Source organism: Prosopis cineraria, unplaced genomic scaffold (genome assembly GCF_029017545.1).
Source record: "Prosopis cineraria cultivar Desert tree isolate PC_DT_omini unplaced genomic scaffold, ASM2901754v1 PC11, whole genome shotgun sequence".
NCBI classification, from domain to species: Eukaryota; Viridiplantae; Streptophyta; class Magnoliopsida; order Fabales; family Fabaceae; genus Prosopis; species Prosopis cineraria.
Genome location: NW_026555342.1, coordinates 39,679,759 through 39,702,697, shown reverse-complemented (window position 1 = coordinate 39,702,697; position 22,939 = coordinate 39,679,759). Strand labels below are relative to the sequence as shown.

General features: G+C 31.9%; 1 protein-coding gene across 1 annotated transcript in view; it reads right to left on the bottom strand.

Annotated features, from left to right (window-relative positions):
* LOC129285532 (ABC transporter C family member 12-like) overlaps positions 1-19,721 on the bottom strand; it is a 28,589-nt gene extending 8,868 nt beyond the window's left edge. Inside the window, 16 exon segments of the mRNA XM_054921272.1 lie at positions 514-681; positions 1,439-1,532; positions 1,627-1,733; positions 2,230-2,364; positions 3,267-3,374; positions 3,517-3,591; positions 11,769-11,834; positions 14,389-14,445; positions 15,326-15,350; positions 15,490-15,570; positions 15,666-15,780; positions 16,160-16,316; positions 17,298-17,337; positions 18,656-18,834; positions 18,974-19,363; positions 19,579-19,721. Of these exon segments, the coding sequence (XP_054777247.1) occupies positions 514-681; positions 1,439-1,532; positions 1,627-1,733; positions 2,230-2,364; positions 3,267-3,374; positions 3,517-3,591; positions 11,769-11,834; positions 14,389-14,445; positions 15,326-15,350; positions 15,490-15,570; positions 15,666-15,780; positions 16,160-16,316; positions 17,298-17,337; positions 18,656-18,834; positions 18,974-19,306 (1,740 nt within the window). The 5' untranslated portion in view covers positions 19,307-19,363; positions 19,579-19,721.
* Between the last annotated feature and the right edge of the window lie 3,218 nt (positions 19,722-22,939).

Here is a 22,939-nt window from a genome sequence, read left to right as displayed (position 1 = left end):
AATTACCATATCAAATTCTCAGAGAAACCCACTGTACTATGAATTTTACTAACAATAGATGTGTGCTTCAGGACTTGGAATCCAATAAGACAACAGGCAGTGCTAAAGCTGTGTAAAGGCTCCACATTTTAAACTTTCCTTTTTAAGTGTTTGTGGAATACCATGACTTTTGCTTCATTACCACTTCAGTTTCCAACCCATTAAATGGACTAATAGCTACCAATGTCAATATTTTCTTTCCTCATATTATGCTTTTTTAAATGCATGAGTCTTTATTTCCACATTTTAAGAATCCTTTTAATCCTTTTTTTAGGGTGTTTGGCATCTCTCTCTCTCTCTCTCTCTCTCTCTCTATGTGAATATATTCTAGTTGAACTTCTGCACCCTTTTTCCTTCGTTTATCAAGTAAAAAATTAGCAATATGCAAAATCTTGCTGTTACTTAAAATTTTTTACAACAGATCATAAACAAAAAAAAAAATATGAATTCCTGTGACAAGAGGCAATAACTAACCTGACTTAACAAACTGGGAAGCATATTTAAAGGAAAACGCAAAACTGCAAATAGAGATAAAGAGGTAAATGCCCTTGCAGGCGTCAACTCTCCACCAAGTAAAGTGAACATTCCAAATGTGGTTACAGTCACAAGAACTGGGATACTGTTCAGCATAAAAGTGTTAAGCTGCACCCAAAAAATTGAAGCGTTAAATCTCAGTCCAGATTTTGGCAACAAACGTGAATTTTCGGTCCTATATAAATTGTAGACAAGAATGTGACAGATTTCTGAATAAAAATTGAGTGCATGCATGTTCTCAGGATGTGAAAGTACTTCCTAAACCACTTAATCAAGTATCAAGGTAAGAGGTAATCAATATCTCAGTTAAAATCAATAGTCATACTCCAACTCATGAAGAGCAAGCCAACATTAACTGCACCCGGATGTGCAATGAAGTTGTGACATATTTTGTTTTAATAGTTTGAGCACTACACTGCAATTACCCCAGAATTTAAGTTTGTCAGTAGTTCAGAATTCAGAGTTCTCATTCATCAAACTGAATCATTTTGCATCAATATATAGTTTAGGTGTCTAACTAAACTGAAACTAATTGTGTAACATGAATGGTCCTGTGCCCAAGCCCATTATAAAGGCATACTATATACTAACAAAGTGCTCATAGGCACAAAACAGCACACTGGCCATGATGTGTAACAAAAGCAGATAATACTGACAATTACTGGAAATTGATCTACCAGCACAACATTATGATATATCTCTCGATTAATATTTGCTTGCGATTCTTATCAGGATGGAAAATGTATGTCAACCTGAATATCTACTAATTTGGTCGTACTATAGTGTCTTCTGTAATTTAATAATATATCTAATGCATGTGCTCTGCAGAACAATCCCAGTCTCTTGATTATGTCAAAACTCTTACAGCAGATAGAAGTTGTGCTCTGCGGAACCATAAAAGCTCATCATCTCGTATGCTTTGAACTCTAGACTGGAAGCTTGTCTCCCATGCATAACACCTAAATCAAGTCAATATAGTGTGAGAAAAACACTGTGGGGGAAAAAAATCAGTACCCCACATTATAGAGTACAATTGATTAAATTTATTCATACTTTACAGTGTCCATGGCAGTCAGAATTTCATTCATGAGGCCAACTCTCTTGTCTGTCTGCTGCTGTCCTTCCCTGATGAATTTTCGCATTTTGCTGAGAACAATCGTCTGTTTTCAAAAGCATTAAAAACTAATTGACATGCTAATAGGTGGAAAGCAAACGAAGGGATAGAGAACCAATTCTTTTCTAGAATATGAACTTGATAATTCAAATAAAGTTGCATTTGTTGTATTTAACACGATGACAGGTGTTTGTTTCATCGTGTAATGCACAAAATGAATTTGAAATTGACCAAGCAATTTGAATTATCTTTCTAATCACTAAATAATTAAATAATGAACAGTGCAAATTATGCAATAGAAGAAGTGAAAGTTATATTATATATTAAAAAAAGGACAATCAGCAATTCAATGATAGTTACATTATATATTAAAAAAAGGACCTTCATTTTAATCCCCCCCCCGGGGGTGTTTTGATGTCATAACAGACATAAACAATAGAGTTCTTAGATTGAGTTCAATTTAGATTGGACTATGATTACAACAGCAAGAATGATTAAATATAATGTTCACACGTGTGATAACAAACAGGGGAAGAACTTGCCTGCATTGGGATCATGAGAACTAGCATCAGTAATCCAATAAGTGAAGCAACACCTAATTGCTGGTATAGAAGAGCCATAGCCATTATGATACGGAATGGTGATGACCATAGTCCATGAAGTTGCTGGCATATTTGCTGAACATGGAAACTATATATTAGAGAGGACATTTATACCAAGAGAATATTGTCTTGAATATGAAGCATTATAATTATTGTTAAGTATTTGCAAAAAAAGAGGATGTGTGCAGATTTATAAGACAATCAAGAAGGTATCATGATTATTATGAGTATAATGAGTTTTAGGGATAGGCTTATGTTTTAGATACTGACTAAATAATTCAGTACCTCACAAACCTGATGGAACTCTCTAAATTTCTGTTTTATTTATGTATGATAAGGCTGAACAGCCTCTATTACAGTGAACAAAAGAGAGGAAAATTCAGGAAACTACAGCAAAAGCACAATTTTCTGGGAAAATAAAGGAAAATGAAGAAAGGTCAAACTTCCCTTGTAATTCAAGATTCAAAAAACTCCTCTCAGTCCAGACTTGCCTTCCAAAACACTACATGATTCCTAAAAATCAAGAGCCCCCATAACCCCTTTTCTGTGTTAAATAGAACCTGACACCCTTGTTGCTTCTTTCATAAATTCTTTTGGGATGTGTTTTACTGAGCCCAACAAAACCTTTCTCTTTACAATGACAAAGTATAAATTGAATTGTATAAATTAATGAGTATCATTGGCCCATTTTGTCCATCAACTCCACCTTACAAAGTTTAAAAACAATCGATAACAGATAACTCAATATCATGAATGACTCCACCCCACTCTCACAACCCAACATCATTTATTAAAATCAATAACAATTTATCATTGAAAAAGGTCAATAACAATTGAAGTATTCTGGGATTGGAAAAAGGTCATCTTTAGTAAACCAATCTTTGTTCCAAAGCATATCATTGCATGTAAGACTTGATATGTTGAGACTTTTAGTTGATTCAATCAACTACGCCTATTCAATCAAAGACACAATTTACCTGTAGAGCACTGGCATCTGTTGTCATCATATTCATAATCTTCCCAGAGGAAAACTTGCTACGATCCTCATGCATTAATCTCAAGGACTTGTAAAATATACCTGCCACCTATTATCAGGGATGGTTACATCATATAAATTGCATGACAAGAAATAAAACGTCTTTACAAAAAAAAAAAAAATTTATGTAGGAACTTCAAAATTGGAAAAGTTGGATGGGTGGACATAGTGAATTGAAAGAGATTGCGTACCAAAGTTGACCTTAGCTGGAAACCAACACGCATAACGCTTTGAAAATACTGAGCCTCACAAAGTACACCAAATGACTGAGAATTTAAATCATAGTCAGTTTTTCTTCATCTGCTATTGGATGCTTTCAAAATTACAAACTGCTTCTAATACAAGAAACAAACTATACTTTTGAGAGTAGAGATATAAACATGTCTGCTCAATAATTATCAATACAAAGGTTTAGATATGATAATGCCAAATATTTTTTCAATCAACCTTTATCCAATTTTTTTGATAGTGATGGACTTATGCATGAAACATCTTGTGCTAATACTTCCCAACAAAATGGGATAGCTAAGAAGAGAAATAGTCATCTTCTTAATGTTACAAGGGCCTTATTGTTTCAAACTAATGTGCCCAAACATTATTGGCGAGAAGCTATCCTAACTGCAACACATATGATTAATAGACTTCCAACTCTAGTCCTTAGATCAAAAAGTCCTATGGAAGTCCTCACTCACTTTTTTCCTAATTTTAATGCATCAAATGGTCTTATACCTAGAATCTTTGTGTGTTGCTTTTGTTTATGTGTATTCTCAACAAAGGACCAAACTTGATCCTAGAGCTCTTAAATGTGTGTTTGTAGGGCATTCCTCTACTTAAAAGGATACATATGCTATTATCAAGGTAATGATCAAGGTAGAATCTTCTTAATGATGATCAAGGTAATGATCTTTTCCTTAATGAACTTCCTAGTTCCTCTCCTAGTGAGTCTTTCAAAGCACCATCAACTCTTGAATCTACTCGTCCACTACAAGTCTTCATTTGAGAGAATAAGAGAACATCTCAGTCTACACAAATTCAATCATCTAAACTAGCTCCTGCTGCTCAAACTTCAGATCTCATGCCTGAAAATTGTGAGGTAACTCCTAATTCTCTTGAAAACATTGAAATTACTTCAAATTCTCTTGATGTTTCTGACAATGAAGATGTTCCTAGGGGTAACTTTGAAATGCTTGATTTTAATCTACCTATTTCTTTGAGAAAAGGAACTCATAGTTTTCTCAAATGGTCTGTATATCCTTTGTCTTTATTTCTTTCCTATAACAAATTGTCTTGTGGTCACAAACCCTTTTTGACTAGCCTTCATCCCATTTCAATACCAAAACCTTGTCCATGGCAGTAACAGCTGAAAATTAGGTTAAGGCAATGAAAGTTGAGATGGAAGCATTTGAGAACAATGATACACGGGATCTTGTTCAATTACAAGAACGAAAAAAGATTGTTGGGTGTAAATGGGCCTTTACTCCCAAATACAACTTTGATGGCTGATTAGATAAGTATAAAACTTAGCTTGTTGCCAAAGGATATGCTCATACTTATGGGGTTGATTATGAAAAAGCTTTTCCCCAGTTGCAAAAATCAATACTTTTCGTATTATATCATCTCTCACTACTATTCATGATTGGGAATTATTGCAGTTTGATGTGAAGAATGCTTTCTTACATGGTGATTCAAAAGAAGAAATCTATATAGAGGTTCCAATTGGATTTGTTTCACATCTTCCTCTTCGTACAGTTTGCAAGCTTAAGAAGGCACTTTATGGATTAAAACAATTACCAAGGGAATGGTTTAGAAGGTTCTCAAAAGCTATGATCACCATGGGGTTCAAACACAGTCAAGGTGATCATATTTTGTTTATCAAACATTTTGCTTAAGGTAGAGTGACAGTTTTACTTGTTTGTGTTAATGATATTATAGTAACAGGAAATGATGTGTAAGGGATTCTACTTCTGCAAAGTCAACTGATAAAAGAATTCCAAATGAAGGATTTAGAAAGATTAAAATATTTTTTGAGTATTGAAGTTGCTCATTCTTGGGTATTTTTGGGTACTGTAAACTTAAATTATGAAGGAGGACATTAAAGTCAAAAGTTTTCCGCTTGAGTAGGTGTAAAACAAAATATTTGCATTATAATTTTAATAAGAGGTCAGCTAGTAGTAATTTGGAAGTAAAATTGGGAAATCAGACTATACCTCAAGTGGAAAAATTTAGATATTTGAGATCTATTATTTAACATGATAGGGAAATTGTTAGGGACATTGCACACAAGATACAAGCTAGATGATTTAATTTGAAAAAGGCTAAAAGAATTATTTACAATTATAAGGTACCTAATAAATTTAAAGAGAAGTTTTATCAAACTGTTATAAGACCAACAATGTTATATGGTAATTGTAACATCCTCAATTTTTAATCCAGATTAATTAAGTTTAAATAGATTAGTGAAGTGAATCTTTGAGCTGTGTGGCCAGAGAGGCGTAACGGGCGTGCTTGATCTCGATTTCAGTACCACTGCGGGTCTGAAGGAGAATCGGGTCACCCGGGGGTAGAAGAGGAAGAATTTTTAAAGGTAGTTGTTTTATGCCACGCGCCACGGCGTGGGGTTGGTCCGCCACAGCGCATGCATGCCAACACGCCTGGAAGAAGCTCTCTATGCCATGCGCAGTGGCATATTGTGCGTCCAGTGCGGCGTATGGCCAGAATTTTGCAATATTAAGTCATGAATCTCAAGTGAAAATGGAGAGAAAACAAAAGAGAACAAAGGAGTAGCAAAAAAGCTGAGCTAGGGTTTGAAGAAATTGATTGTTGGGAGTAATTCGGAGCTCATAAACACCCAAGTTAAACTTCCTAGCTTAAATCTTCCTCTCTTCTTCCATTTTCTTGATGGTAGAGGTGAGGGTTTGATTTCTAATGGTGATTTTCGATCCATAGAGGTTATAGGTCTAAACTCATTGACTTAAATAGAGTTAATGGGGGTAGATTAAGCTAAGTAAACTTGATATTTATGATCTTATGATAATTGGTGGTTAGAGGACATTAAATGTCTGAAATTCCCATAAATTTAGTGGTTAGGAATAATGTGGCTTCATTAATGTCCATTTAAGAGCTTAATGTTATAAATGAGAGTTAAAGGAAGCTAAGAAACCTTATGGGTACTTCTAAACGAGTTTAGAGTAAAGATTGAGTATTAAGAAATGATGAAAATGCTAGTGAAAAAAATAGCTCAAAATAGATATTAATGTTTTACATGGTAAATGCTTGTAGTATAATTACTATTAGCACCATTCAAGCTTCTTGAAAGCTTCGGGAAAGAATAGTTGAGGGGTGAAACCTTTGACCTCTCAAAGGTTTGAGATAACCGGGGAATTCTATCTTATACTTGTGTGTCTATTAATTTATTGATTTATGAATTATCATTTGAAATGTGTAAAATAAAAGAAATGCAAGTGTGGCTTAATTCGTGAAGAAATCCACTAGATCAATTTGTGATTGTTATGCCTTATGATGAAAAACTTCTTGAGAATAATAGTGGTGGATTTTCGTATCAATGTTCATTGGAAGTGCAATAATTTCTATAAATTGAGAAGCAAAATGAATCTTTGTTTAAGGAGTTCAATGATCTTTGAAAATAGAGAAGTTGAATGATTTTAAAAGTGTGAGGTACAATGAAAATAGGAAAGTTCAATGATTTTGAATGTGTGAGGTACAATGATTGTGAATTGGTAGTTCAACAACTTGTTTAGTTTTAAAGTTCTATGAAATGTGATAATGTGAAATTTTATGAATTGTGTACGTGTAAATTATCGCATGAATGTCCATTGCATGATCTAGAAAGGCGGGAGTTCGCCTAAGAAGCGGAGTCGATGATAAATCCACGTGGTAAGACCCCATCCGTGTGATAGATTGCCTAGATTGATTCTATCCATATCGTCCCACTTATTCAACAAGGGACTGTCCCGCTAATTCAACGAGGGACTGTCCCACTGGTTCAATGAGAGACTCGAACCTAGCTAGCTATCCACCGGTTCAATGAGGAAGCTAGTCTAGGGTATATGACACCCCATGGTATGAGAAATGAGGGAGACCGTGATCCATAAGTGAGTTGAGTATACCTTGGTCAGGTAATCCCCTCACAAGTGTTTAGGCTAGGGAAGTCAAGGAATATAGACTATCCCATTAAGTTATAACCCACGGTTTCATGTCAAAGGAATAAGGAGGATACAAGGGAGGTGTGATTATGCATATAGTGAGAAAAAGCACTTGTTGTCTATATTGAGTTCATAATATGGATATGTTGAGTTGAGTAATAATTTTTGCCATTAGGCTTGTCAATGATTTATGTGAGCAATTCCATTTATATGAAAGATGCTAAAGGCATTGTTTTTCCAAGTGAATGCCATTATGTTAGCTAAGTTGTGAATTATTATTTCAAATGTTCTCAAAGGTTAAAGTAATAATATTTACTGCTACTTGCATTTAAACTAATTGTTATGCATTAGTATGGGCTAGTCGGACTTTGGTAACTGAGTAGTTATACTCACCCTGTTATTTTCAATATTTCAGGGAATAGCTCAAAAAGTGTGGACAGAGGAAAACAACCCGAGGCTTAGGATCACAATCCATTTACAATAGACCTCTTTATTTTGGGTAATTTATGTGTATGACAATTTCGATTGCCAATTAGGATTTCCCTTGTTGTTACTTACTTGCATTAAGTGAAAGGTAAATTGTAATGGTATTTTAGGGAGAGAGTTGATTATTATGTGTTATATTGATAAAGTTAAAATACTAATGTAAGTAAGGGTAGTGCATATTATGTGATGATTTGAAAAATCTTGATGAAAATTGTGGTAAATTTCCCCTTCTATGATTTTGAGTTAAGGGGTTGAGTAGTAAAAATTTGATTTGAAAATATTTCTTGTGTTTTGGTGCTTTGTACGAGTTAATTTTATTGAGTTGTATGTGGTCATTTGGTGTCGGTGGCCATTGGTTCTTGATTTTGGGTTAGGACACTTGAAATTTGTGAAAGTTGAGATAAAGGTGTAAGTTTTGAAAAGAGTATCCAATTCTTGTTTTAAAAATAATTTCAACCTAAGACCAATGCCATAAGTTAGAGCCCGGAAAGAGCTTTCCATAGACTCCTAGTTCACGTTATTTGGATGTCGGACAGAGATTTGGTGCGAGTCAGAAGTTGGCCCTAAAGCTGTTAAATTGACAGCAAAACTCACTGTCAAAGTTTGTGCTTTGCGCCGCAGCGCATGGTGTCACGAGCCGTGGCGCGTGTCACAGAGGTGAACACGCCGCGGCGCATGTTCAACGAGCCATAGCGCACGCCTTTTAATTTTTTTCAAAATTTTCCTTGCTCCAAATTTTTGCACCTATGTAACCACTTGTGTGATAATCCCTTACTTCCGCGTATTTGCGAACTTTGTTTTACCTTTTTGCAAGACTTGATTTGACTTTAGATTTATAATCTTGGGGACCCCCTTTTGTTACCCAAAGAGAATTTTGTATTTAATCATTATTATTATCTCATTTTCCTAATTACTTGGAATTTGGGTTTTAATTGTGGGATAAAAGGAGGAGGATATTACAGTAGTAAATGTTGGGCTTTAACAGGACAGCAAAAGCATAAAGTTGGAATAGCAGAGAGGAGAATGTTGAGATTGATGTGTGGACATACACATAAAGATAAAATCTAAAATGAGCACATACAAGAAAAAATAGGCATAGCACCTATTGAAGGAAAAATGGTAGAAAATCATTTGAGATGATTTAAATATGTACAAAAAAAAAATTGCAGGAGGCACCCATGAGGAGAGTAAAACAAATAACTTTAAACCCTATTAAGAAAAATAAAGGAAGACCAAAGAAAATACTTTTGAAAGTTGTTGACTGAAATATCTTAGTTAATAACATTTCTAAAAGTTTGATAGATGATAGAGTACAATAACATTGTACAATCCATATAGCCTACCCCATCTAATAGGATAAGGCTGCTTGTTGTATTAAGGTTGCTCATTCAAAGCATGGTATCTTCATATCCCAATAGAAGTATGTTCTTTATCTTCTTATTGAAACAAGAAAGCTGGGGTGCAAACCTATAGACATTCCAATTGAACAAAATCATAGACTTTGTAAGGAAGGAAAGCATCCTAACAAACAAAAGCAAAATAAAAAACCTAGCAAACCTCCTCCTCCAGAGCCTCCTGTTAATAAGAAATCTTACTAAAAGCTTGTCAGGAAATCGATCTATCTAGCTTATACAAGACCTGACATTGCCTATGCAATGAGTGTGGTGAGCTAGTTTATGCATGATCCTAAAGAGTCTCATCTACAAGCAATTTATCAAATACTTGAAGGGTGATCCAAGAAAAGGCATTCTGTTCAAGAGGGAAAGACAATTGACCATTGAAGCATACACTGATGTAGATCATGGAGAAGATATGGATGATAGAATATCTACATCACGCTATTTGATAGGATATAGAATTAATTAGATTTAAGATTTTTATTTTATTACAATGATCTTAGGATTTGATTTGAATAAATATAATCTTTTATATTACTATGTTATCTTTTAAATTATTTTAGAATATTTGCATTTAAATATTAGGATTTATAAAATATTATGCATTTAATACTTTTATTTCTATAGTTAGTTTAATGCCTGTAAATAATGCCCTAACGTGCACGCACATTTGATTGAATAAGAATTACTGTTATCTCGCCTCTCTTCTGAGTTTCTCTCCTCTCTATATTATATCTACTCCCTAACTCTTGTTTCTATATTCTCTTCCCCATTCTCTTTTGCCGTTCTGCATCAATTGGCATCAGATCCTAATTTCCACCCCACTTCTGCTATCAAACTCTCTCCAAATGATCTTCCTAAAATCATATCCCTGTCACTACCAGAAGCTAAATCACCCATATCCACCAATCAAATCTTCTATCCACCATCTTTGTTGTGTCCCGCCTCCAAACACTGTTTATCTATCAAAGATCATTACTAAGCATTGCTACACGTGCCATTACATGCTGATAATGGAATTTCCTATTTACATCTTGCTTCCCTAGAGCCATCATCAATTTTACTCTTCAGAGGAGAGTTCCTTCAAACGGGGGAGAAATGATGGGATATAGAATTAATTAGATTTAAGATTTTTATTTTATTACAATGATCATAGGATTTGATTTGAATAAATATAATCTTTTAGATTACTATGTTATCTTTTAAATTATTTTAGAATATTTGCATTTAAATATTAGGATTTATAAAATATTTTGCTTTTAACACTTTTATTTCTAAGGTTTGGTTAAGGCCTGTACATAACGCTTTAACATATTTGCTCTGTACGCACATTTAATTGAATAAGAATTACTATTATTTTCCCTCTCCTGAGTTTTTCTCTTCTCTCTATATTACCTCTAGTCCCTTTTTCTCTTTTCTATATTCTCTTCCCCATTCTCCTTCCCCGTTCTGCATCACTACTATACGTTTCTTGGCTCAAATCTCATTATTTGGGGAAGCAAAAAACAAGATGTGGAATCTAGATCTAGTGTTGAGGTTGAGTTTAGAGCTATGGCACTTAGAATCTATGAATTATTATGGATAAAAATAATTTTATCAGATTTGTAGATCAAATGGGAAGGTCTAATGAGGCTCTACTCAACAAGTCCGCTATCAACATTGCTCATAATCCAATACAACATGATAGGACAAAGCATATTGAAATTAATTAACACTTTGTCAAAGAGAAGTTGGAAAGTGGTCTAATTTGTACTCCGACATTCCTTCTAGTGATCAATTGGCAGATTTACTCACAAAAGGATTGTAGGGTGAACATTTCATAGATTAGTGTTCTACCTAGGAATGGATAATATCCACTCTCTAGCTTGAACGGGACTGTTGAAATATGTAAATATTATTTTTTATTCTTTTAGTGGGTATTAGTTGGTGGTTAGAGGTTGTATGTATTACTTGATAGTTGGTAGTTAAAGGTTGTATAAGTATTTATTACTCTGTGTAGTGATACTCTTATAAAAACCCCTGTAAGCCTTTGTAATTAGGATGGTAAAAAAAAAAAAAACAAAACAAAACAAAGCCCTTGTAATTAGTTGAATAAATATTAGAGACATTTTCTCCCACTTTATTTGTCACTTATCATCAACGTCAATGATGCAAGAAGGTTCTGTTGTTCAAGAAAATGGTGGATCTTGCTCTGTGGTTATCTCTCTCCTTCTCTCGCTTAACTAAATTCCATAGCACTCTCTTCATGCGCTGATCAACTTTTTCTCTTCAAGTCTATCAAGTTTTTCTTTCCTATTTTCTATAGAGATATATGGCATTTTGCAAAGCTAGCAAAGCAAGAAATTTAAGTAAAGGAAGCACCCACGAGGCTTAAATAGTGTAGGACAGTGTACATACCACTCCTACAAATATGGAGAACGCATAAATGTAACCAATCCAAGATGGATCTCCTCGTTGCATCGACTGCATAAGAGTTTCAAACTATCTTGATACATTTTACAAACCCTAGAGCATAGGGTAAGTATAAAGCTAAAATGATAGACTTTAACAATAAAACTATCATTTTGAAATGAGGAAAATTTGATAATTAAAAGCATTGTTAATTCTATGTCAGCCAGTTGGGAAGCAAATGAATATCATCATATTCTCAGTTAAGAGATAAGTTGGATAATTTGGGTGGCTGCACATTAACATAGCCCTAATTGTTCAAAATATATGGAGTCAGAACTGTGGTTGATTCTAATCTAATGCAGATAGTACATGACCAAGAGCTAAAGGCGATTCTTTCTGTTTTAGACATTGATAAACAAGATCTTCATAGTATTTGATAGAGATCTAAGTAAGCATGGGGAATCACCATGATAGACCCACTTATAAGGAGAAAGAACGATGTTACTTAAGTATCTCTACAATTATTGTTGTTACTTGTTATCCAACATGAGACTCCATCAATATTCAAAAATGGCTATCTTGACTAGGTCTCAGATGAGTAGAAATTGTATTAATTTTCAAGATGAAAAATACTTTAGAAATTGGAGATTTGAAGAAATTTCAACTCTTTTTAACAAGCTAAGCTGCACTTGGTATGAAGATTTTCTTGCATTATTGAGCTTCATAGAATATCTTTTGACCTTCAGTTTATCTGTTTGGCAGGATTCCTTACCCACACCCACATCCTAATTCATCTTTTCCTTGTACAATTTTTTCTTCTATCTAAAAAGACACGTGTGCAGTAATATGGTGAGCCAGACAAGCAATAATATTTTTCTTTGCCCTTTCATTTTTTTTATAAGGTGATTTTTTTTCCCTTTCCTTCTATTGTTTTCACATGATATATCCTAGTTTTCCCCCCAAAAAAAAAAATCCTAGTTTAGTGTTGTAAAAAATGAATAAATCCTAGTTTAGATTATGCAAAATAGGCTTCCTAGCTGATGCGTTTCTGATACTTCTTGGTTTTTGTCTTTTCTTTTTATTTCCCTAGTAACAACATATCAACTTTATTTAAGAAAAGTTACCTGTTGCTAAGTTTTCTTGGTGAAAAAAAAAAATAGTGAAAGTCAAATTCATGGAGGCCAAGAAAAATAACTCTTAGAATACACGGCCCAAAAAAAGGATGAACTAATGAGTAAGCCAAGGGACTTAGGATTATCAGACATCTCTTCACTTCCTTTTTTTCTTGAGAGAAAATGAATACAAGACTGTTTGAGGAACAAATTCAACGTTTATCTCTCATCACAGTTTTTGTTCATCACGGAGTAATGGTATGCTTTCCAAGTATATATAGTAAAGTGAATTTCCAAACACAACAATTCACTTGTTTGACTCATCTTAGTGCATGTTTGAATACATCAAATAATCAATTTTAAGGATTAAACCATGTTTTTGTGATAATATATCGAAACATCTCTGTTATATGCCAAAATCAATTATGACCCAAAATCATGATTTATAAAATAGAATTTACATGATTTTTTATATATTTTTATGAAAGTATAATTGAAAAGTAGGTAATAATAGTTTATGAGAGAATTATAGTTTTGGGTTGATAATTAATTTTAGCATATATATGGGTGTTTGGATATTTTTTAAAAAACTATGGTTGCGGATTCATAATTAATTTTGATATGTGTAATGAGTGTTTGGATATTGTTAAAAAAAAATCATGGTTTTGAGTTCATAATTGATTTTGACATGTAACATGGTGTTTGAATATATTTTCACAAAACTATAGTTTTACCTTAATTTCAATTTTGCTTTTCAATTCTGGTTAGAATCAATCTTATTAATTAATTTTATAAATCTTATATACCACATAACATAGAATTCGTTTGTTTAAGATTAAAAATAAGTGATTTTTAGATAGTTTAGAGATTTCATAAAAAGATATTTATTTTGTAGATATTTTATAAAAAGAAAGTATTATTTAATGTTTACTTACAGTAATAAAGAGTAATTATTAGTTAGTTATTTTTAAATTTTATCATATCTTCTTTGATTTTTTTTTATAAAAATGATTTATTGTTTAATTATTTTAATATTTTATAATATCCTCACATATCCCACTTTTTTAAAACATTTTCTCTCATCTACTATATTAGATTCTTAAAATAATCAAAAATCTTTTTTTTTTTAGAATTTGATTATTTTCAAGAGTTTAAAGAAATATCATTAAAATTTACAAAATATTTTTTAAAAAAAAGTAAATGATTTTTTCATAAAATAAGCTAAAACAAATGGGCTCATAATTAATTATATTAAAAATCAATCATATTAATCAATTTTTTTCATAATCTAAGTTTTCTGATGGATATACAAATGTACCTTGTCTATTTCATGAGTGTGTTTGCATTTGTAGACTAATTTTATCATCATCAAGAGATTGGACAGCTCTTATGCACACTAATAGGCCTTTAGTTTCTAATATTCTTCAAGATTATATCCTTTCCAATAAATTTCTTCTTCTGTCCTTAAAAAGATAACAACAGTTCACTTTGGTCATGCAGAGAAAGAAACTTACTGTTAATAGATGATTCAGCAAAATAGGCCCCACAAACTGAGAAAGATCATAACAAATCTGCAAGAAATTATCACTGATAAGATTCTAAGGAGTCAGCAAAGGCAAAAGTACAATGTTATTGCATGGTTTTGTATTTCATTGCAGACGCAGGATATATAAGATATGAAGGAAGTTGTCCAGAATAAACCGAATGCAAACAACATTGAGATTACTGACTGCTATAAAGCTCCTATACAATTGAAATGCCAAAACCCACAAAAAGGGTATAGAGTATTGGAAAGTCATAAAAAATTAAAGATGGCTTGACAAACCTGAATTTCTTTCCAGCTCACGTTCTCTCAATAATGAGGAAATTAGGATCTTTGCTTCTGACACTTCTATGGAGTACTAAATTTAACCCAAAATAAAGTAGCTATTAAATGGTTTCACTTATAAATACTAAATTATTAATATTATAAAAGAATGACTTGTAAAATGTAAGAAGTTTGAGTCATAAATCTTGAAGATTTACTCATAAACCTATAATGTTTGACTTGTATATATTAAAATATAAATATTTCAATTTAAAAAAATTTCAAAAAAAAATTGATCACTCAACGGTTGCTGGCCACTGATCAACGGCAGCCGATGATCGGTCAACGCCTACTGATGTTCTGTCAATGTCAATCAAAGGAGGGGTGAGTTTAAGGGCATTTGGGTCTTTTTACAAGGAAAGTAATTACAACCAAGTCTCATAGAACTTAGGAGTATTTTCACAAATTTAGTTATTTGTTAATAATTTCCTTAAGCAGGATTTATATGTAATTTTCCCTATAAAAAATAATACTAATGATGTTCAGTCATAGAAATAGCTAGCAACAAAAACACATCTACTTATAAGTAATTACACAGTACTAAAACAACTAAAAATGATTTAAATGAAAGTTGAAATGCCCACCTTAAATGCACCTCCCCACCAAAACCTACATGAAAATTCAAGTGAAATCAGATGACCTAAGAGTAGAGGAAACTTTTCCAATAATAAATATATCTTGAACAGAACAAGGACAGATCAAACATTTAGACAGGGTAGAACATCACAATAAAATAGCTGATAGGTACCTTTTTCCAAGACTATTATTCAATGCTCTTAAAAGCCAAGGGTTAGACCTTTGACGTTCTAATATCCAGCACTTCCGGAACCTACAGAAAAGGAAAATACCATGCATGATAGAAACAGGAAGAACAAATTTCACATGAATTGATACAAGGACAAAAAGGGAGAAAAGTGTCCAAACTTTTCAAAAAGTGTGTCTGTATGATCCCATGTGTCCAAATTCCAAACATCATTTTCAGTGATGGGTTTTCTATAGCCTTGTTGCATGAGTGGAGTCATCCAACCAAAAGATAATCCTACAGATAGTGAGGAAAGAAAAACAGAGAGAGAAGGCAGATCAAGCTCTCATGACAAAAAACTGTAGTTATAAAAAGTACTGCTGCTGCAAAACATATTCATTACTTAGCTGTTTCGTTCTTTTTCTATTTTCACTCTCTCAATGATCAAGTAAAATGCAAGGAAGAAAAAAATAATAATAATAATGCTCAACTAACTAACTAAATTGTTCAGGTTTTCAACAATAGAATTTTCAATCATAAAACATGACTTTCAATTTCTAAACAATATAATTAATTGCAAACCTGAGAATTGTAGATGATCTTTCCTTTCACAAGTGTTGAAAATCTCAGTTAACAAAAAGAAATTAGAAAAATCTCATGTTCAAGCATCACATACTGGAGAATACATTAACATGTCTCTCGGGGCAGACTTCTTGTTCTCCACAAAGTGGTTCATGCTCAGCATTCTCATGAAAATCTTCTTGTACTGTTACATAGCCAGCATAAGGAACTAAATTTGGAATGTAAACAAGAAGGACAATTCCAAATAGCACCTACATCAAAAAAGTATCCACAAATAGGCTATCGTTACGTTCATAAATAACTCAACAATACAGCATACTTCCCACTTGTTTTGTGGTGACTTAACTAAACCACTATCACCCCATTTTACATAAGCTTACAAGAATCTTAGATTCTTAAACTATACCTTCCAGGCTCAGAGCCTGAAACGCAAGAATAAGATTTGATATAGCTACCATGCTAGCTTTAGTGCCATACTTGATTCATCAGCCTATTAATTGTTTCATGCATTACACGAACAGATTGATATTTTTCAATAAACCTGTCAAAGTGGAACTCCTAAAGTGTCATCAGTTCATTATTGTCTAGTCATTGTTTGTATCGCTCAAGGAGTTAATTGCTGTCTAAATCATAGAATTTATTGCTCTATTTTAGGAGTCTCACAAACATCTTTCATAATTACCTTTAGGAGTTTACCTAGAACTTTAATCTCTAATTTTAGAATAATATAAATAAGACACGAGAGAAGCTGCTAATTTGCAAATGTGCATGCAAGCCATTCTCATTCATTATATGTAGGTCTGTATCCAATATTTCACAACATGTATTTGTTTAAAATTATTATCGAAAAGTTAAGCTAATATTGGCCCTCCAAAAGTGCCTATATTAGCAGCCAAAGCCACAGTTTCCGTATCAAAGATTAAAAGACAATATAGAAAGATATTTTAATTATAATTTAAGTCTTTACTTTCTTGTTATAAAGGTACATACTATAAGCTGAAATGCTTCGAGATTTTAAACGGTTCCAAAGCCAAAGCGGGCAATCATTACAAGCAAGTTTCTGCTTATATATATATATATATATATATTTATAAAGTATCTAACACTAGTTACCAGCTTCAATCAGGAGTTCATCTGTTATCACTGCAGTGAGGACAATGAAGCAAGATACAAGTATGATGCAGCGTATTTAATACTTCAATTCAACACAATGAGGAGAAATCGAAAAAGACCTGACAGAACATAGTGCTGATGAACAGATACAGGGCAGATCTGCAAAAATAATATCAAAGAATAAATATGACATCTATGCCGCACCATGATTCAACCTTTTCTTCAATGACTATGTTGATCATCCAAAATGGAATGAATTTCAAATTTGCATCGTTGAATACATTTAAAGATTTTTTTTTTTTAACAAAAACATCACATATACCAAATAAACTTGTCACAATCATACTGATTATGGAAATGGATCGAAACTCCTGTTAGAAAGGAAGGAACACACTATTGGAGGAAAATACATTCTATTGTAAAGATTAATATAGAAAGATTAAGAGGGAAGGGGAAAAAGAGACTTAAGCCCGTAATAATGTTGCATTCCTGAATAATACAGAGCATGTTCTGATTTTTTAACAAAAGAAAAGATCGCCTCAGTAGGATGCTATGTGATTAGTGAGTTCATTGATAGAAAAGAATATATTCAAAAGATCACCTCAGTAAGATCACTCCAGTAATGCTGTCCAGGTTTATTCGAAAAACCAAAAAACAAGAAACAAAAGAAAAGAGTATATTCCAGCACCTATCAATACTGTAAGATACCTTTTCTCCTGTTGTTTAGAATAATAACTTGACCTTGACCAACTTACCAAAACACACCTAAAAGTCAGAAATCTTTTAACAAATAACTTGATAATACTAATATGTGTTCATATTCTAAAACAAGATTCACTATTGGGTATGTCCAAGGAGCGTTTCCATGCATGGTCTCAAATTTATAGGCCTGTTTGGCAACTTGTTCGGAGAACGGTTTTCTGTTTTGCAGAACAAAAAAAAAATGTGTTTGGTTTCAAAAAGTGCTTTAGAGAGCAAAAAAATAAAATACTATTCTGAAGAATAGAAAAACAAAAACATCTTTTAGATGTTTTGGGATTATTGTTCTGGAAAATATGAGAGAATAAGAAAAACACCAATTTTCATTATTTTTTTCTTCTCAAAACATGTTCTATATCTCTTATTCATAGTTTGACATCTTTCCTTTACATAGCCTTGCACATCTGGAGAAACTCCTATAGAAAACTATTGTCAGACAAAAGTAGCAGATAAAAAGATGTAAGCTAAAGCAACACTGACACTCAGTTATATTTTAATATGCCAACATAGCTGAGCTTTCTTTTCGTAAGTATACATATCATGGCATCTCTGATCTGTCAATCACATTGAATCACATATATCAAACTGTGAAAAAACATATAAGCAATAAAAGCATAAAAATCCAGTTTCTGCACACAAAATAACAATTGCGAGAGCTAAAAGAAAATAATGAAGAGATATAGTTGGCCCTAAAGTAAAATACTTACAGAAAACCAACCTGCTATAATAATTTATCACTGACAGAAGAAGATTAGCCATTACAAGATCTGCCACCAAAACATAAAAGACTCCAAACCTCACGAACCACCGAAATTGCTTTATATAAACCTTAGTTTCCATGACAATAAGAATTAACATTGAGGACCAAGTAAGTGCTTCAATGATCAGACCTGTTATCTGGAAGAGCACAGAAACTTAAGTGTTACTTAAAAGTCCACTTTGCTCATATATCAAATTTGTTATTCAACTATACATGATGAACTAAAGCCATCAACTATCAGTTTAGCTAAACACATTGGAGAAAACGCACACCAACCTCAAAAGGAGCAAAACCAGAATCTCCATTCAAGTTGAAATCAGAAATGCCATATATCAATCTCAGTAAAGGTTGAGCAGCACAGTAACCAGCCAACAATCCCAGAAAATAATTATAGTAATTTGAGCGCAGACAAAACCTATGAGCTTTGGCATTGCTAATAGTCATCCATATTCGATATAAACAAAGGCCGGTAAGAACCAAATTGGAGACAGAGATCACAAGAGTGTTCATTGCACATGGTGTATAGGACCCAAAAGCACTATCTACTAGATTAGCCCAAATGATGTTCTTCTCTGGCTGGCAGTACCAAATCAATGGCTCAAAAGCCATCTTTCTCTCCAATGATGTATGTTCAAATAGAACTGTTTTTTTTTTCCAGCTTGGTTACTGCAACATGAAACGGCACAATCTTCAAATGAGAAATAGTAGTGAAAACATATGAAGCAATTGAAATTGGAAACTGAAACTATGAAAGTGTAATTCCCACATAATTTTTCTTCACACACAAAAGCCCGGATTTTATTACCCTCCAACATTGCAGGAAAACCCAGTAGTGATTTGCCTTTCAAAATTAAAACTTATTAACGTACAAGAAAACTAACCAGTAGCAGAAGAGAGACAATAAGAAGAACACAGAGACTGAGCAGCTAGAGAAATTAGAAAGCACTTGATGATTGAACCATTGAGTCGCTTTTGGCAAGACAAATGTAGAAGAGTCCACTCCACTCGTTCATGCATGAGAGTGAGACAGTGGTACCATCTATTCTCGTGAGCCGTGATTCGGCGATTTAAGCAAAAACAGACACCAAGTCACCAACCATGGGAAAAGTACGACAAAAGACAGGCCAATATGAAAACGTCACGGCTGACGTAATCTACCCCATGATTTAATTTAAGGGTTAATTAGTGATTTTTGTCCTCAAGCGTAAAAAAGTCACAAATGATTATAAAATGCGTTAGGGTCGGTTTCCTCCGTTTCACATTTAGAAAGTAAAATTTTACTTTCAGAAAGTTAAAAGTTGTTTGGATAGAATATTTTACAGAAAAGCACATCCTGAAAATACATTCAAACAGTAGCTGAAAGTGGATTTCTGAAACGTAACTATTTGAAGCTTTTGAAAAGTGGATTTGAAAAGTAAGATGTTATTTGACCATACTACCTTAAGTTTAATATCTTATTTTTTTATTTAAAAAATAGTTAATTCATTAAAAATATAATTATTATTTTAATAATAATAATTAGGTATCAATTTTTTTAGTATTATAAATTGAGCAATTAATCATATTAATTTTTAGCATTAATGTATAATAAAAATTACAAATCTTTATTACATCTTTTAAAATTACAAATTAAAAAATACAAATAATTAGAGATCAAATTTTCAGCATTATAGATCAAAATTTATGTTATTTATAATCTTTATCACATTTTTTAAATATTTTGAATATATTACATTTGTATAATAAAAATTATAAATCATTATAAATCAATATCCTTTTTGGTAATTGTACATTCAAAAGCACATTTCACTATCACAAACCAAAAAACTTTCAATGTATCAAATTGACTTTTGAAAAAATATATCCAAACACAAATTTCGTTACAACATCTGACTTTCATTAAACTGACTTTCATCAAATGAACTTTCATCAAATGAACTTTTGGCAAATTGAAAACCAAATGCACACTTAGTTTTGACCTTAAATTTTAAAAATTCATTTCCTCATCAACTTGTCCCATATTATATTTTTTATTATTTTTTATTATGAAATATTTAAGTAGACAGCATCCACTTATCTTTTAAATAAAAGTTAAAAAGTAAAAATAACTTTTAATCGAATAAAAAATATTATAAAAATTGTGAGACCTATTATAACTAACAAACATTAACTCTCAATTTGGATGGGAAAAAAAGTTGAGGGAAAAGAAAATGAGAAAAAAGAAAATAGAGAGAAGAGAAAACTAAAAAAAAATGTTATCACTTATTATATTTGGATGAACAGGAGAAAATAGAGAAGAAAGAAAATGAATAAATATCATAATGACTATAATACCCTTATATCAATATATATCATATTAAATGTAATTATTTTTGAAAAAATAAATTGAAAGAATAAATTATATTAAAATTAACATCATCAAATTAGTTGTTAAAAAAATGTAGAAAGCTAAAGATGCAAATTCTGTTTCTATTTCTTAAAATCAAATTAATTATATTAAAATCAACATCATCAAATCAAATTATATTAAAATTAGTTGTTAAAATTAAATTAGTTCTTGAAAGCTAAAGACACAAATTTTTATGAAGATCAAAATTTGATTGTTTGTAAGGAATTAATGTGGTTGAAGCGAGCAAAAGAAGAAAAGAGAGGGGAGGGTAGGTAATGGAAGTAAGAGTTTATTCTCAAAATCTCTCCACTTTTAGGGAGAAAAGTTGGGAGGAAAATGTTGTAGGTTTCACACTTCATTTTCTTCCCAACTTTTCTTTCCTCTCACTTTTTTTCCTCCATCCAAATGAGGGAAAATGCATTTTCTCTCTTGTTTTTCTTCCATATTTTCTTTTCTCCCATATTTTCTCTCCAACCAAACAGAGTATAAGTATTTTTAATGTCAAGTAATGACAAAATGAATCTTTAAAATTGAGGAATAAAATTGACATATAGTTAAATTTAATGTCATTTGTGACCTTTCATATTAGATTCAAGAAATGACCCTTAATCTTTAATTTAATATATCAGGAAAACAAAAAAATTATGAGTACCATAGTTGAAAATTGCCCTTGCTAATTAGCTTCGGCCTCCAAAAATTAAATCCAAGAGATGTACAAGTCATTTGCGTTCTTCAAAATAGTGTTAAAATCTTGATTTTTATAAAAACGTTCACTTTCCTTCCGTTCACATGGAACAAAAGTTGAGAGCAAAAAAATAACAAGAAGAAGAAAAGAAAAGGAAAAAAAAGAAAATAGAGAAAAAAAATAGGAAAGAAAATACTATTAGAGCTATATTACAATATATTTGGATTATGGTGTTGGGAGTTAACTACTTCCTTCATCTCTATATATAAAACATTTTTAATCAAATAACACGAATTAATAAAAATTAGTTATCTAATTAAAAATACAATAATATTTCAAAAAAAATTTAATTATTATAAATATATGAATCTCTTTTTTTTAAAATAAATTAATAAGACTACTTATATTTTTCCTTTCCAATTTAATAAAGATATAATTGTTCATTCATAAAAAATATACTAACAACCTCTTATATTTAAAGACGTAAAAAGATTTTAAAAAACTTCTTACATATAAGGGGACGGAGGAAGTAGCTTGCTTGGGGTTCGTGTAGGTTTACTTGCTATGTTTAAAAATATAAGGTAATTTTAATCAAATCTCAACTTCAATAAAGTAGGTAATTATCTTTAAATTAATATATATTTTTGTATTTATCTTATTTAATAAAGTATTTCACTTTAAAATAAATATAAAATAATTTATTTATTATGAATATTTTTTTTAAAATACATTAATTATATTTTAAAATATTAAAAACATTTTGTGTTTTTTTAATATTTAACTCCTGTTTCCTTAGTTAATACACACATTACTCGTTGTGGCCTCCACTCTCCAGCGAAGCGATCAGGAAGGTAGTTGAAGGTGTCCATTTTTCTTTTCCCCCTTTTTTTTTTTTTTTTGATATATGTCCATTTCCCATTTTCACTTTTTCTTTTCCCCAGCCGGCGGTCATTGGCCCTATCAAACTTGGGAAAAAATTACAAGTGGTGTGTGGGGCTTTTAAAAATATACCCTATTTGTCTCAGTGGTTTTGTTTGTTTGTTTTTTCGTTTTTGGAAAATTTGTCTCTGGGGTTTCGAACTCATTGAACTCAAAGATTTGAGTTCAAAAACATATTTGAACATTTTATGTTTCATTTAAATACAATATATTTTAATTTAAATTTATT